The sequence below is a fragment of the Eretmochelys imbricata genome, chromosome 5, assembly GCF_965152235.1.
Source record: "Eretmochelys imbricata isolate rEreImb1 chromosome 5, rEreImb1.hap1, whole genome shotgun sequence".
In the NCBI taxonomy this organism is placed as follows: Eukaryota; Metazoa; Chordata; order Testudines; family Cheloniidae; genus Eretmochelys; species Eretmochelys imbricata.
This window is the reverse complement of record NC_135576.1, coordinates 101,673,034-101,689,252: the sequence shown is the minus strand read 5'-3', so window position 1 is coordinate 101,689,252 and position 16,219 is coordinate 101,673,034. Positions and strand designations below refer to the sequence as shown.

The 16,219-nt window shown below is 42.1% G+C and overlaps 1 protein-coding gene across 1 annotated transcript in view; it reads left to right on the top strand.

Moving 5' to 3' along the window:
- Window positions 1-16,219, top strand: part of LOC144264653 (histone-arginine methyltransferase CARM1-like) — a 131,231-nt gene that overhangs the window by 72,005 nt on the left and 43,007 nt on the right. The window contains 1 exon segment of the mRNA XM_077816422.1: window positions 6,335-6,445. Within this exon segment, the coding sequence (XP_077672548.1) occupies window positions 6,335-6,445 (111 nt within the window).

Genomic DNA, 16,219 nt, shown 5'->3' with positions numbered 1-16,219 from the left:
GTGCACTTACCTGCTTTTTAAGACAACAGCAAAAAACAAGGCTGATGTCAACTCAGGGCCATCTAAAATTGACACCACCCCAAAACAAGACTTTTAATACAATCTAAATTAAGCAAGAAATTTCCCCTTCATAAAACATAAGTCAAAATAAAGAAAATAGTTAAAATAAAGTTTCTCTTCACTTTTTAAAGTTTCTGATGTTCTGAGTTTTTCTTCTTTGTATGTGTTTAGTAAAAGGTTAAGATGCATTTTATGATGCCTGTTTGCAATGGGAATAGGTCAGTCATACCTTTATGCAAACCTCAAACCATACTTAACTGTTTAATTTTGTAAAAGTAAAACAAAGGGGTTTAAGAAACCTTAACCCCTTTTATGGCTGAGACAATCCTCCCCTCCCATCGACTCAACAATACCAGCGAGCTAGGAGTTTGCCTGGAACACCAGTGCCTGGCCCATAAGAGTGTGAATGGTATTGGATTGTTGATTTGTTACATCATCAACTGATTAATTTTCTTACCAGAACAGGTAGAAATCTGGTATTACAGGGTCTGTAACTAGTAGAACAGCAGTGGATTGGGAACACTCCTTGTCCTTTGGCTCCCTACTGATGAGAACCCCAATAAGAGTTTTTGCTTTTTATAGTGAGAAGGTAGAAAATGGACAGCAGAACCCAGTTGTGCACATTTCTTTTATGCTGAATTAAGGAGGAGGAAGTGTGTAGGCTGTGTATATTTTGTACCTGTTGGCCCCTTTAGCAGCTATTGCTGTTGTACAGCTGCTTGCGTTCTCTCTTGGGGTATTTATTTTTCCAACTGTTGGAACTGCCTTGGCCTCTGTTCAGCATACCTAATAGTAAAGCTGTTACAAACTTGATGCTGCCGGCCACCCACCTAGAGAATGGTCTCCCTATTCCCTGTCCTGTGAAATGAGAAGTTTCAGAACAAATGTGGTAGAAAAATTGGATAGGATATTTTGTGAGAAAACTCTTTCCCACGAGAGTCTGAGAATTTCATTGCTGCTTAGGTTTGGGCTAGCCAGGGCAGAAACACTGCACCAGTGTTTACTGTGAAAGCCAGAAAGCATAGAGGCATCTGAAAGACTGAAATATATAAGAAGCGTGATGGGGGGAGGGAGTAAGATGAGGATAAAAGAGCACAGTAATTTTCAGATCTTCAAAAAGAGTTTGATTCAGTTGTTACTTGTTTCCTAGCCAGTTTGGCCATTCAGTTGATTTTCACATTGCTGTCACTTTCCTCCTTTGATGTAAGGAAGTCAAATTACGTGAAGTGAAAGGCATTTATGGTGGAGAAGCAATCACCTTCACATTTCAGTTATTTTTTGGAAAAATTTATCTTGTGAAGGAATGAAACGGTTGGTCTGAGGTGTGGTGGTAAAAACTGATTCTGGACCCCTTGATAACGTTCTTGGCGGTATTTTCAATACACATTCTGTTTGTAATTTGAGTAATAGATGAGCTACTTCAGAACTAACTGTGGGTAGTGCTTGTACCAACCATTTGTGTTTTTAAGGAAGCCTAAAGAATATGGAGACAATTTTTTAAAAGTAATGAATCCTCGATAATAAAGTTAGAAAACATTGCTTGGATTGTCCTCTACACTACTTAAAATTGTCCTCTTCTCCATAACAACCTTTCAAGTGTTGTCTCTAGAGTACTTTCACTAGTGTTGCCTCAAACTTTTTAATCATACATTTTTTCTATTCTTGTCTGGTCTCCCTCACTATTTGGCATTAGGAAATAATTTCCTAACTACCTATGTTGCTTTTGAAAATTTTACCCTGGACTTCAAATGTTGAAATGCCACTAACATGGCGCCTTGCAAGTCAAAATGTCTTCTTGTGGTTTAACTAGAAGTAATGACCTAAAACAAAAAAATACAATATTTTTAAATAGATGGTAAGTGTAAAGTTAGAAATAATTTCCTAATTCTCTTTTTGAAAATGGGATTTAGGCTCCTAAGTCACTTGGCACTTTTGAAAATGTTGCCCATAAGTGTAATTTTAAAAAAAAATTATTTGAGTAGTTTATGTACTACATCTGCTCTAAGTCTCCCCAGCCAATTTTTGTGACTTTTAAAGTCACATTGTTCTTCTATTTTAAAAAGTCCCCTCCACACCCTCCTTTGCTGTATGAAAGACTCACACAAACAAAGGGGAACTGACCTGATTCTACAGGGGAGCAGACTATATAAAAAGTGCTCTCAAAGACATTCAGTAAACAGAGAGAGAAATTAGAAAGAGAAAACGAATCTTTCAGTCAGATAATAATTAGATATTACAAGTAACAACAGTATGGTAGAAATAGTTAGACCATATTCGCAAAAAGAAAAGGAGTACTTGTGGCACCTTAGAGACTAACCAGTTTATTTGAGCATGAGCTTTCGTGAGCTACAGACCATATTGTGATTGATTTTTTTAAATTGATGGTGTCCCTTTCAGGAATAAGGCCCTTATTCTAGAGCCTTGCAACCTGACCCAAACCCAATGGGTCCAGACTACAGTGTCAGGTCCAGGTGAGGTGGAATAACAACTGGACACCCTCGGGGTGCTCTCCCCCTGCTGCTGGTGGGGCCGGAATGGCAATGGCTGCAAGCCCCGTTCCTGCTGGCTGTCGTAGCGCTTCTTATTTCACAGCACAGCAGAGGGCAATGGATGACAGGAATGGGTCATGCAGCCGCTGCCAACCCCATGGGCAGGAAGCTGTGGCAGTGCTGATTAAGGGATGGGGGGAAAGGTAGGGATCGGGTTGGGTCCTGGTCAGGCCTAAAAATTAGGCCTGAGCAGACCTCTGTTTTGCAAATGCTTAAGCATGTGTATATCTTTCCACCTGTGGATAGTCCCACTAAATTCAATGTGGAAAATTACTCACCTTTGTGAGAGTCTGCAGGATCATGACCTCGCTCTAATTAGATGGGTACAGCACAAATCCTCCCTGAAATGTTGATTTTTCACAATTATTTAAGTAGCCACACATCTGCTTCAGACTAGTTCTTGAAACTCCCACAAATTACTGTCCTTATTTATTTACTTATACATAGATATAAATATATGAGAGCAAATACATATATAGAGTAAACTCACTAACAGCCAGTCCTAAAACTAGACGCTTATATTGAGAATATTTGACTTCTTATTGGGAAAAAAATGCTAATTCCATGTATTGAAAATCCACTGTGGTCACTAAGACAATGCACTGTGAAAATCTCTACACAGCAACTAGATGCCTGCAGCAGGCCTGTGCCAGCCGATGTGGGTTCATGGGGCTTAGGCTGTGGGACTGTTTCATTGAAGTGTAGACTTCTGGGCTCAGGCTGGAGCATGAGCTGCAGGGCCCTGCGAGCTGGGATGGGTCTCCAAGCTTGGGCTGTAGCCTGAGCCCGGATGTCTACACTGTAATGAAACAGCCCCACAGCCCAAGCCCCACAAGCCTGAGTCAGCTGACATGGGCCAGCTGTGGGTTTTCTTTGCAGTGTAGACATACCCACTGAGGGCTGGGTTCTGATGCTCTTACAATGGATAGTGCCTGTCATGACATTGCTGGCCCCTTAAAGGGAGTCTGGGCATAGGCTACCTGTGAAGAGTTAATTTAATGAGCCCATCTAGGTAGTTAATTGGATAATGAACACTTGGGCCTGATAAAAGACTATTAGGGCTTGCTTATAGGAGGTACTCATAGAGAAAGAAACTTTCCAAAGGGAGAGACGCTCCCAGGATTGAGAACCACAGGCCCCAAGGAGGAAGGCTGTGTAACCTCCGAGCCCAAGGAAAGAGACTTTAGTTTAAGCTTATTTTGGATTTAATAAAGTAGAACCCCTTCAGGGGAATCTTGTCTTATATCCATTTGGGGACTGTGTGGAATTCTTAAAAGGCCCTGAAAGAAAGGAAACCAAGGTAGGTATGCCTGCAACACCACATTATCTCAACAGGGGGCACCTCCATGCCCTATAGCAGTACCTTACTCCACAAAGTCAGATGGACCATATGAGAAGTAAGGTGTGTTACTGGATGTGAGGAAGGGGCTCAGAATCTGGCCCTAAGTAGAAAGCCGCATTTCTCCATTCCATTAGTAATGTTTAACCATAGCCATTGGTTCTTCCCTCTCCTCTCGACATATACAAAAAGGAAAGGTTATGATCAGCAGTGTTCCCCAGTAGGTTTTGAGAAATCTTCTACCAACAAATCCTTCCGTCGGCCCTGTGGTTAAACAGAAACTTGTGCTTGATTGTCATTGGCTCCCTGCCTCTACCTTTTCTTTATTCCCCTTTGCCCAATATTTGCAGTAATTTGCTGTTTTGAAGTTAGCTCCTCTGGGCATGGAGGTGTGGTCTAATACTCACCAAAGCACAGAAACAAAACTGGCTCTGTGACAGCCTGTTGTCTGTGAAATAAAAAATGAACTTAATAAAATCTTGCACTAGGAAAAGAAAATAATATTAGAGGCAATGTTTTGGCCCCAAGGCCTAATTTGAAGCTATGTAAAATAAAAGAAACAATGTTAGTTGCCTTAATATTTCCTGTATCTGTGAAACAGAGATTCAGACTGGCTACAATACGCGCTGGCGGTTGGATTGCTTTCATTAGTACGTAGCCTAGGTTTCACATAAAGTATGTTTTTTAAAAGTGAAGCACGCTTTCAGCCCTGACAGATTTTCTTGCCAATACTACTTCTCTTTCTTTTTATGTATTCACAAAAATATCTTATTTTTCAAGGCTGCTACGCAAATTGCATTATTGGGAGGTTTTGAGCTTATTGGTAGATTGAGCTGCAGCATTTACTAGAGGAAGGGCCATTGGGGCAGTTTTTGGAGCCAGTTTAATTTAAGGCCAGGGCTCAGGTTTGAGGTTAAGTCAGGAGCATGATCTGATTTCTGAATAGATAGCACTGAAGTCTTATGAGGTTTTGTTCCCAAATGGCAAAAATCACAAAGTTAAATGTTCTTGTGAGATTTCCACTATCTTGGGCCAAATCTCATGAGAACTTCAGCCAGATTTGAATTGCAGAATAAGGCTTCTTGTTTTGTATCCAGCCCAGAAACAAAACCAGAGGGGGCAGGTTCAGATCTGGAGATTCATTTCTGAATTACTTCTCTTTCACTCACACTCTCACTCACTGGTTAGGCTACTCATCTTAATCGTTCTGCCACTAACTACCAATATCTATCTATGTACTTTTGAATCTCTTTAACCATGAGATCTTGAGTGACTTGTAATTCCATTGCTACACACTTTATGCAGCTTAGTATAGCGGGATTTGTGTGGACCTGCTGGTGTTGGTAATAAAGCTAGCAGCAGAATGCAGACTGTTTAGGCAACAGTACGGCACCAGCATTTGAAATGAGAAAATACATTGAAAGAAACCCCCACTGCATACTTTACTCACATAAGGAGTCCCATTGGAGGACTCCACAGGGCTATTTATGTGATTAAAGTTATACATCTGCATAAGTGTTTTCATTTAAAAAAACAAAAAACCCAAAACTCAATCCTGCAGTGATACTATTTGCTTAAAGTTAAATATGTGCGTAAGTTTTTTCGGAATCAGGGCCTTCATTTGAAAACTACACCCAGCTATTTATGGACCTAGCAGTATGTAAAAATATTGCACAAAATATATACATATATGTCTGTGTGCACGCATGTACATCTAATCTATCTAAATCTTACTTAATACTTCACCCATTTTCTGTATTCTTTGTGATACAGCATGGCCAGAGGGCAGCAGGAGAGTGTTAGAGCCTTATTCCCTGTAGAGGGAAGAAAGTTTGCTATAGATTTATTAAAGCACCTGAAGCCAATTAGAGCCCCTGAAGCCAAGTCACCTGATTAAAACCCCCCTGCTTCAATCAGACAAGGAAAGGAGATGAAGCAGAGTGGATTGGTGTTGGAGCAGAGAGCAGTTTGGAGGAGGTGAAGCACAGTGGATTGGTATTGGAGCAGAGAGCAGTTTGGAGGGAAGCAGAGGAGAGTTTGGAGAAGTGCTGCGGTGGGCTAAGAAGACCAAGACCCTAGGTAAAGGGATACCTGGTTTGTGCAGAGGGAGGGCAGGAAGCCCCACAAGCTGAAGGGCAGTAGAGGGAAGTAGCCCAGGGGAAGGAACCGCTAGTTCAAGCAGTTTATCTATTTAAATGTAAGCACCCAAAATAAAATTTATGATGATTGGCTTTTTAACACCATTTTTCCTCCCAGTTTAAATATTTCTTCAGGATGTCGTGCTTGGCCCTCTGGGACTTAGACATACAAGAATGAAATAACAACTTTGAAAATAATCCACCTTCTAAACTTCTTTTTTTTTGTGTGTGTGCCTTTTGTTTTCAAGGTGGTCCTAGATGTTGGCTGTGGATCAGGAATCCTTTCGTTTTTTGCAGTGCAGGCTGGAGCTAGAAAAGTCTATGCAGTTGAAGCCAGTTCAGTGGCAAAATATGCCGAGGTAAGTGTTTTGTTCAACCAAGTGTTTAAACTGGTCTGTAGGTAACTAGTGTACCACAAAGGCAACAGATATCTAGGACCATATCTCACAAATGGCAATGCTGCAGATTTCTGTTTATAACATGACTAAGGATGTATGTTGTTAGTGTTCATAATTTAAAAATATCTTTAAAGATATTCTGGTTGATACAATGTAATAAATACTGATAGTAATATAATAAATCATTTTCCTTCCTTTTTAATAAGGTCACAAATGCCCTTAAAATAACAATGATTAAATCTTTTCTCCCTGACAAAATTTTTTTTGCTTTTCCCTTTTGTATTTTTTTAAATTTTTAACAAAAATCCTTTTGGTTGTAGGTGCTCTGACTATTGATTTAATTTCCAATCCCTTAGTGTGATTAGTCAGCTCTTTCTCTGGTCTTAGGAAATAATCACACACTTTACTGAGCTGTAACATGTGTCCTGTTTAAATCGAGAGAGGGAAATAACTACTAAGTTCACTGATTACTAAATAATATAATTTTGTACATCTTTCTGATCCAGATATCTTATTTTTCTTTTAGTGAGTTGTAATACTAATTTAAAGATGATAGATGGACAACACTCACAACTGGCAGTCTTTTAAGCATAGACAAAGCAATTAAGGAGCTGCAGTGGAAGTTTGCCAGTGCTACCCTAACAATGTGGCCCTATCTTGCTCTGCTAGAGTCGAGATGATAGCTCATCCTGCAGAACCAATTCAGTCCTTGAGCTGTCTGCCAATTGTCAATTGTAGTAATGGTTTTCGTGATAAGGAAACCTGTGAACTGGGAATTAAGGCTGTTCGGGTTTTAAAGGAAGAACATCTGCAGTATTAGATACTTTTACTTTTTTTCCAAATATTCATAGCTACAAACCTGTAGGTTTTAACATTTTCCTTTTGGCTCTGATACAGGGCTCCAAAGAGTCTTCCTGTTCATTGTTTTATAAACTTGTATCAGTGAATGAATGTCTCATAGAAATGTTCTGGATTTAAGAAAGGTAAATAATATGATAGATGTAGAATTGAGCTAGGAATCGCATAGCATCACCTTCATATTTCCAGCTTATTTGTGCTGTGGTTAAAAATGCTTGAATAGAGGCTACTCGTTGTTTTTGTTCATTTGCTTATACATAAACAAGATATTGTGTATATATATTTTGTAGCTGGTAAGTATAAAAAAAGGTTTAGTGTAATCACTCGAAAGGACTGTGGAAAGACCTGCATAGCAGGCCCACCTTTTTTTTTTTTTCTGGAAAATCTTTTCAGTCTTCAAATTTAGATTATGGAAGAACTCTCGCTGAGTTTTAGCTTTGCTAATTAAAGTGAGGACTGTTTGTCATTTGCCAGAGACCTCAAAAGGCATCTGAAAAGTTATACACACCCCAAAAAATTATGCATGGCCAAGTTCTGACTTCACTGGTGCTGAGAGGACAAGTTCAGTGGAGTTAAAATTGTGGTCCAGTCGCTTGATTTCATGGTAAACTGAAGTATTAACTAGCAGTGGTCAGGATAATGGGATACCAGATCTCTAATAATAAAGAACAAAAGGGAACTCAAATGACCTGGGACATTGGAAATGAGATGTGGAATTTTTTGCCTTTGGTCACAGGTTTGAATTTGGTCCAGGTCAGAAGTAAACAAAAGTGATTGTTATCAGTAGGCTGATGGCCTGAGGACAGGTAGATTATATATAAAGAAATGAATAGACACCCCCCCCACACATGGTTTTGATAGAGTTCATGCCACGTCTGTGTTCTATCAAGTGCTATTTACACTTATGGTGCAATATAAACCTTTTATTAGAATAACTGATGCAGAGAAAGAGACCAAGAATCCATTAGGTCCAGTAACTGAATTGCCTTCCCACTCTCAGAGCTGGTTTCTCCAGGTGATGGCTAACATACATTGGCGGGGCAGATTGCATGGCTGCAGACTGTGCTTGCACCACTTTTCTTTTTGTGGAGAAACAGAAAACTTCAGTCCCCAGGGCGGTCAGCCCAGCTACTCTCACAAGCACTAGATTAACACTGAAAATAATTTTTAAAAAGGGAATATGTATAACACTATCAACTACCTCCAGGGTTAAATGCTACAACTGTTTAACAATATCTGACAGTTTAGGAGCAGAAATGAAGAACACCGTATTCAGTTGTAACTACAGGGGAGGGAATGTTGGGTGGAAAAAATGCAGGTGCCGAAACTGGGATTTACCCGGGGCATAAGAGGTAGTTAGGGTCTTGAATGAATGAAGGGTCTTATCCGCTTCTTGGTTTTAAATTTCATTCAAATTATGATACCTTCAGGAGCACAGTACCCCCTTCCCTGTGCTGAAATATGGATTCATTATTGTTTTAGAAGGAAGAATGTCATGTTGTCAGTCACCAGCACAGACAATATTAGCTGACAGAGCACTGAGTTTCCAAGCACCATCTTTCTAACTACTCTACATGGTTCATATATGGTTCTGTGTTCCTTGGCACTAACCTATCTTATCTGCTTCTTGGTGGTGGTTAAAACGTAAGAGGGCAATTGAAACTTCTTAATTTTTTCCTCAAAATAGCAGTCTACAAAGCACCCGCTTTCCAGGAAAGAATTAATAAGAGAGTGCTCTAGTGAGTTCTCATGACTCAGACTTCCTTTTACTGTATAAGATATGCGGCAAGAGGCTGACTAATGCACTATGAACTATTCATGTGGAGCCAGCTGCAAAATGAGGACAGACACATGCATAGAATTAAATGTCAGGCCTACAACTTTTATTAGACTTTAACATGGGGAGGGGCACTGCCCACCCATCATCCATACTCCCCTATACCAGGCATTTAATTGGTTCCAGTGCAGGGGTTACTGGGCTCCTTATCATATAACCCATTAACTGGTGCCAGGGCTACTGGGCTCCTTCCCATATAACCCATAATGTGGGGTGGCTCTCCTCAGCCTACCCCCCCACGACTCAGATCTTAGTCCTAGCACCTCCCCCTGTGAAGGGGACAGTGGGTGAAGCAGGGTGGGGACCTCAGCCCGTGAGGTCACAAGGTCTGACCTTGGCCCATGAAGGCCACAAGGTCTCACCGTATCACCTGAGCCCAAGGCCTATCACCAAAATCCCAGATCTTTTACCTCTGGGAACCATTCGTTTTATTCTCTTAAACACACTGGAAAACAGCCACAGTGGGCACCAGCAACTACCATGGTCGCTCCCTGCCCAGCCATGCCGCCTGGTATCACGCCACCTGTCCAATCCATGCCCGCACATCTAACTGTACATCAAAACCTCCCTCTGACCGATATACGCCGTCATTCCCAGAAACTTCTGTCTGATTGTAATGGATGTCCCTATGATGTATCACTGAGCCCCCTTTCTCCAGGAATATCATTGTGACCCCCTTATTTACTTTCTTACTAGCCTTGCCCACATGCACTAGGTCTGCTCCCAGCCATTGCCTGTCAGTGAGTACAGAAGTGGCATGAGCTGATCCCACTGCATGTCTCTTCTTGACATGTACAACTTCGCCCCTGCAGCCCAGCTGAGATCCAGCTGCTGTATTGGCCCAATGCACAGCAGAGTGCCCACAAATCCAGATATTGCATATGCTGTGTGTAGCTTCTGAAACAAACAAGTTAGTTATGTTTTGCTGTTCCCTGCCATCTTTTGCTTGGTGCAGATGTAAGTCCTGTAACACCTTGATTTCTAGCACCCTCTTGAGTGCACCTGCTGTGAGCTGAAACCCCTTGTAACTGCTGATGTTGCTATCCCAATCCTGAAAGAATAAATACCAAATTTGGAGGGAGGTCAAGATCACAGCAGTGCAGGGTTTTTCTCAATACTGCACTGAATTGGTACCTTATCAGACCTGCCATCATCGTGTATGAACAGCGGTCCTGGTTGTAGGCCCCAGGTTTTTAGCAAGGCTCTTATTACCTTTACAGGGCACAAGTGCTCATCTGCACATTCCTTCAACCCCACATAAGCCTCCTTTTCCTTCTGGCTTGTTTATGAATACCAAAAATGCAGGGACACTGCTCCTGCAGTTAGCTGCACATCATCTCTTACATTTAATGGGACCTGTCTGCAGCTGCCATAAGCACCAGTTCACTCACTCTAAAAGCAACAGAGAAGGCAACAACAAATGCTGCTGTAAATAAAATGGCTTTCCTCCCACAGCTGCAGAGCCTATACTAGTGGGTAACCTGTAATCCCTTCCTTACTTTTAAAAAATATACGGCAAGAGGTTGACTAATACACTATGAAATATTATAATTGGGCAAAAATAATTTGTTAAATAAAGCACACTGAGTGGTTCAGTAACCTTAACATTTTTATTGTGCGGTTTTTTACATACTAGTTTTCAAAATGTAGTAACACAGTGAGTCTTCATTAGCAATGTTCTAATATATAACGCCTGGTTATAGCAAGAATGGATTAGTTTCTCTCAGTTTCTTCCTGGTTACAGTCATCATTACTCTTGTGGTATTTCTTGCCATCTGTTTCCGATGTCCAAAGTATATACTGTAGGATGTGAAATTAACAAGTTAAATTTATTGAGGCATTTCTAGAACAAATATCCATAGACCTGGTAATAGTGGGGGACTTTACCCAGATATCTGTTGCAAAAATAATACAGAAAAAACACAAAATGTCCATTAAGTTTATTGGAATGTGTTGGGGACAACTTCTTGTTTCAGATGGTGGAAGAAATAACTGGGGGGGCAGCCATTTTAGACTTGATTCTGACTAACAGGGAGGAATTGGTTGTGAATCTGAAGGTGGAAGGCAACTTGAGTGAAAGTGATCATGAAATGATAGGCTTCCTGATCCTAAGGAAAGGAAGGAGTGAGAGCAGCAGAATAAGGGCAATGGACTTTTTAAAAGCAGACTTTAATAACCTTAGAGAGTTAGTAGATAAAGTCCCTTAGAAAGAAAATCTAAGGGGGAGAAAGGAGTTCAGGCAAGCTTGCAGTTTCTCTGAGACCATATTAAAGGCACAACAGCAAACTATCCTGATACAAAGGAATGATAAGTAGAATAGTAAGAGGCCACTATGTTTTGCCTCAGGAGCTCGTTGATTACCTGAAAATCAAAAAGGAATCTTACAAGTGGAAACATGGACAGATTGCTTAGAATGAGTACAAAAGAATAGCACAAGTGTGTAGGGACAAAATCAGAACAAGGGGGAATGAATACAAGCCAGAATAGGGAGAGAACAGGTTAAAGAATATTTAAATAAGTTAGATGTATTCAAGTCAGTAGGGCCTGATGAAATTCACTCTGAGAAACTAGCTGAAGCAATCTTGGAACTGTTAATGATTATCTTCTAAAACACATCAGCCTAACTTCAGTACCTGGAAAGATACTGGAACAAATTATTTAACAATCAGTTTGTAAGCACCTAGAGGATGATAGAGTGATAAGTCATAGCCAACATGAATTTGTCAAGAAAAAGTCATGCCGAACTAGCCTAATTTCCTTCTTTGACAAAGTTACTGGCCCAGTGGCTGGGGGGGAAGCAATAGACATGATATATCTTGATTTTTAGTGAAGCTTTTGATGGTGTCCCACATGACATTATCGTAAGCAAACTAAGGAAATGTGATCTAGATGAAATTATTATAAACTGAATGCACAATTGATTGAATAACCATGCGCAAAGAATGGTTATCAATGGTTTGCTGTCAAACTGGGAGATGTATCTAGGGGATCCTACAGGGGTCAGCCTTGGGTCTGGTTCTGTTCAATATTTTGATTAATTACTTGAATAATGGAATGGAGAATGTGTTTATAAAATCTGTGGATCACACCAAGCTGGGAGGGGTTGTAAACGCTTTGAAGGACAAGATTAGAATTCCAAATAACTTTGATAAATTAAAGAATTGGTCTGAAATCAGCAAGATGAAATTCAGTAACGACATTTGCAAAGTATTAAACTTAGGAAGGAAAAATCAAACACACATTTACAAAATGGGAAATAATTGGCTAGGTGGCAGTACTACTGGAAAGGATCTGTGGGTTATAGTAGATCACAAATTGAGTATGAGCTGACAATGTGATTTGTCGATGAGCAGTTGCAGAAAAGGCTTTTTCGGAGTGCCTTAACAGGAACGTCATATGTAAGATATGGAAGATAACTGTTCCACTCTACTTGGCAGCGGTGAGGCCTCAGTTGGGGAACCATGTCTAGTTTTGATGGCCCCATTTTAAGAAAGATGTGGACAAACTGGAGAGAGTCCAGATGAGAACCACAAAAATGATAGTTCAGATTTTCTAAATCTTTTATGAGGAAAGGTTAAAAAAAACTGGTATGGTTTAGTCTTGAGAACAGAAGACTGAGCAAGGGACCTGATAAGTCCTCAAATATGATAAGGCCTGTTATAAAGAGGACAATGATCAATTGTTCTCTATGTCCACTAAAGCTAGTTCAAGAAGTAATGGGCTTAATCTGCAGCAAGGGAGATTTAAATTAGATATTAGGAAAAACTTCCTAACCGTAAGGGTACTTAAGTGCTGGAATAGGCTTCCAAGGGAGGCAACGAAATCCACGTAATTGGAGGTTTTTAAGAACAGATTAGACAAACACCTGTCTAGATATACTTGCTCCTGCCTCAGTGTGGGGGAATTGACTTGAGGTCCCTTTAAGCCCTACGTTTCTATGATTGTCCGAGCCCCACTGAAAGAAAGACGAGGCAATGTATGAGGATTAATTAGGCCACAACTTTATTCACTCAGTGTGTATGGTAGTACCCAACAATAAATTGTATAATGCAGGTCATGATTAAGGCTGTGAATTTGTCACGGAGGTCACAGATTCCATGACCTCTGTGACTTCTTCAGTGGCCGGTGTGGCTGGCTCAGAGGAAGCTCAGGTAGCCCCGCGCCAGGCGCACCAGCCACTGCTAGGGCAGTCTTAGGCCACCATGCCCCCAAGCCCCTGTGCCCCCGGCCACAGCAGCAGTTTGGCTTCGCAGCTCCCATTGGCCGGGAACCACTCGCAGAGCTGCCTGGCCATGCCTCCACCTAGCAGCTGAACAAGGGGATGTTGCCGCTTCCAGGGAGCCCCCCAGGTAAGCCCCGTCCAGAGCCCACCTCACCCCGTCCTGTGCCCCAACTCCCTGCCCCCTCCCACACCCAAACTGTGCTGCTGCTGGGGTGAGGAGGCATGGAGCCAGGTAGGAAGCCTGCTGGCCCCGCCAACCCCCCTCCCCAGCACCAGCAGGGGTCCTGGGCCGTGTGCCACTGCCCATGCCCCCCCCCCCCCACCCCCAGCAGCCGGGCTGCCCTCCCCTTGCACCCACAGGGCCTCCAGGCAGCCCATCCCCCAAGTTTTATTCACTGGTAAAAGTCATGGAGAGGTCACGGGCCAAGAATTTTTGTTTACTGCCCGTGAACTGTCCTTGACTTTTATTAAAAATACCCGTGACTAAAATGTAGCCTTAGTCATGATTATTTCCTTAATTGCGTCCATCTTTTTGGAACGGCTGATGGCACCCCTCCATTTGTATGAGGATTAAGGGAGCTGGAAAAAGGGGGAGAGTTTCTCTCTCCACCATACCAGATTTCAGAACCCCATAACATCTTCCCTAGCTTTCCAACCCGTCTTCCTTAGCTTCTTTAAGGGAGGCTATCCACTAAATCCCCTTCCAAATCCATTTGATCAAAGAACCATTATCCCCTCTGTAATGTGTACCTGTACTGGACACCTGCCACAAGGAAGCATCAGCAATTAGCTTGGCTGCCTCCTCCTCACCTTTATTGGGTTCCCAGGTATTTACGAATTCATTCCCTCATATGGGCCAAAAATATATCCGCTCTCTGGTCGGATAGGGGTACCCCATCCTTCCTGAATAACGTGGGTGCCGAATATGACATTTCCGGGTGAGCAATTGCCAATCCATCTTGGTGACATACGAATTTAGCCACCTCCCTATTCATGTGCCTCCTGGCCTTATCAACCAGTGGCCGCTTTATGGCTTCCTGCCATACCCTCCTCTGTAACATCTGAGACCAAATAATCATCACCCTCACGCAGAAATCTGGATCTGTCCCACATCAGAGTGAAAAATAACCACATCTGGTGTCTGTGTCCGGGCTGCCAAAGAGTGCACAAGGGGCATCAGCTCGTCCCGGGGCATGGCCCTTTTTCCATACCAACTCAGCCTTGCCCTGCTACTGAGGCTCAGCTGCGAATCTCCAGGTGACTTGGCAGTCTGCCTATGTGCCCAGTAGCTAATACGGCTCACCTAATTGCTGTGAAAGGGGACTTCTCTGGAAGTGCATGGAGTATAAACACCACACTCAGGTCCCTGGAGGGCACTGCCCCCACTCCCTCCCCCACCCCCACACACCTTGTCCAGTCACTTCTTGTCCTCCCTGTTCTGTCCAGGTAAATTTCCCCCTTCCTATCACCTCTGCCACCCAGCTGGGGAGCGGGGTAGGGTTCTTAGAGGGACAACAACCTCTTTTCTTCTGGCCAACTGAAGAAAGACAGAGCACATTCAGTTGCAGTGAGCTCATTCTGTGCTCTGTCCCCTTTAATGTGGGCCATATGACAATAATGCAATAATCTGATTTGCAGACTGCAGTAAAATCATATTCCTTATATTAGCACCATAGAAAGTATTGCAATAGTATTTTACTGAGATACTGTATTGCCTACAGATGTGCAATGGTTACATAGGATATCTAAATAGGGCAATTAAGGGGGAAGTTATAATGGGTGTTGCACAAGGAGAGATGCTGGTTATAGCTGAATTATCTAGTTGTTTAAGATATTTCCCTTTGTAATATTCTAAGAATATTATTTCACTCTGTACTGTGCAGTACTCCTGTGACCTTTTCAGTGTTTGGTAATTTAATTTTCTGGCATTTACATTTTCTAATGTGGCTACACTAAACTGTGCAGGAAAGATAAAGAGAAAGATTCTGTGATCCATACCACGGGAGTACATCTGGCGTAACTCCAGAGAAGCCAGTAGAGTTACTTTGGATTTAAGATCATGTAAGGGAGAAAATTTGGCCTAAAGATATCAAATGTGACACCTTATTACACTCCAAGCAATATAATTTGTTCTTTTTCATCCCATGCAGTGACAGTGTACCATGCTTAAAATAATGAGATTATAGCTGTCATGCTGTACTGTGCCTTCCTGTTAACACTGCCTGCAAACTGGAAAAATGTATAAAAGAGGGGCTCCATCCTTGGCAGCACTGATTCATCAGTTAGTAGCCTCTTTCCAGCTTCAGTATATAGTAACCCCGTGTGTCCAGCTCTTTAGCTGGTTTTCAGACCAGTGTGCCAGCTTTTCTCCTGTTCCATGACTCCACACCTTGGATATGCAATTGCTGACAGCTGAATCCTGCCCCACACAGTCACGTTGCCTGCAGGAGGGAGAAAAGATTGAAACAGCCTTTGCCCAAGGAAACAAACACTTTGGTGCATGGGGAGGTGGGGGAGTATAGCTAATAGTCCTTGGTGGTGTACGAATGAGCCATGAAATGAATGCATAATCTCAGTCTTCCAACTTCGTTATAGTAAATCCATTAGGCAAAAACAGGGGAAACAAGACTAGGAATGGGTACCTGGCAATAATACTAGATTTGTCTAAACATAAAATGTTATTCTTAGGGTGACCATATTTCCCAAAGGAAATTGCCCGAGCACTCCTCCGTCTCCCCAGTCCCCGGCCCGAGCTGCTCGCCGAAGCCCAGCCCCCACCTCCCCACACAGGACTAGCATCACTGCTCACCAAAACACT